This window comes from Aptenodytes forsteri, unplaced genomic scaffold (assembly GCF_000699145.1).
Source record: "Aptenodytes forsteri isolate BGI_AS27 unplaced genomic scaffold, ASM69914v1 Scaffold485, whole genome shotgun sequence".
Classification (NCBI taxonomy): Eukaryota; Metazoa; Chordata; class Aves; order Sphenisciformes; family Spheniscidae; genus Aptenodytes; species Aptenodytes forsteri.
Window position 1 is genome coordinate 273728 of NW_008795525.1, and position 461 is coordinate 274188.

Sequence of the window (461 nt, forward strand, 5' to 3'; positions counted from 1 at the left end):
CCCGTCCTTGTCCCTGTCCTGATCCTGATCCTGGTCCCAGTCCCTGCCCCATCCCTGTCCCGTCCTGTTGTGGTTACAGAGCTGTCCTGGTTCGTAGTTTTTTCATCAATCCTGCTGGCCAAAGGGAAGGGGTTTGAAAGGGCCGGTCAAATCTGGCGAGTCAACAAATGGTTACAGGACTGGTGCCACAGCCGGGGGTTCGGCTACTTAGACCGTGGGACTCGCTTTGAGAAACCTGGTCTCCTAGGGGCTGACGGGGTCCATCTGTGAGAGAAGGGGAAGAGCATCTTCAGTCATAGGCTTGCCAAGCTGGTGAAGAGGGCTTTAAACTAGAGATGCTGGGGGAGGGGAACCTCAATCCATCCCACTCCTACCAGTTTGATGCCAGGGCCAGCAATAGATGCCCAGAGCCTGGAGGAGGATCACAGGTCAGCAGGAGAGCGCCTGAAGAGCAGCACAAA

At 56.2% G+C, this 461-nt stretch overlaps 1 protein-coding gene across 1 annotated transcript in view; it reads right to left on the minus strand.

The window, feature by feature from the left end:
• Window positions 1-243: 243 nt before the first annotated feature.
• CNGA4 (cyclic nucleotide gated channel alpha 4) overlaps window positions 244-461 on the minus strand; it is a 7253-nt gene continuing 7035 nt past the window's right edge. The window contains 1 exon segment of the mRNA XM_019472768.1: window positions 244-264. Within this exon segment, the coding sequence (XP_019328313.1) occupies window positions 244-264 (21 nt within the window).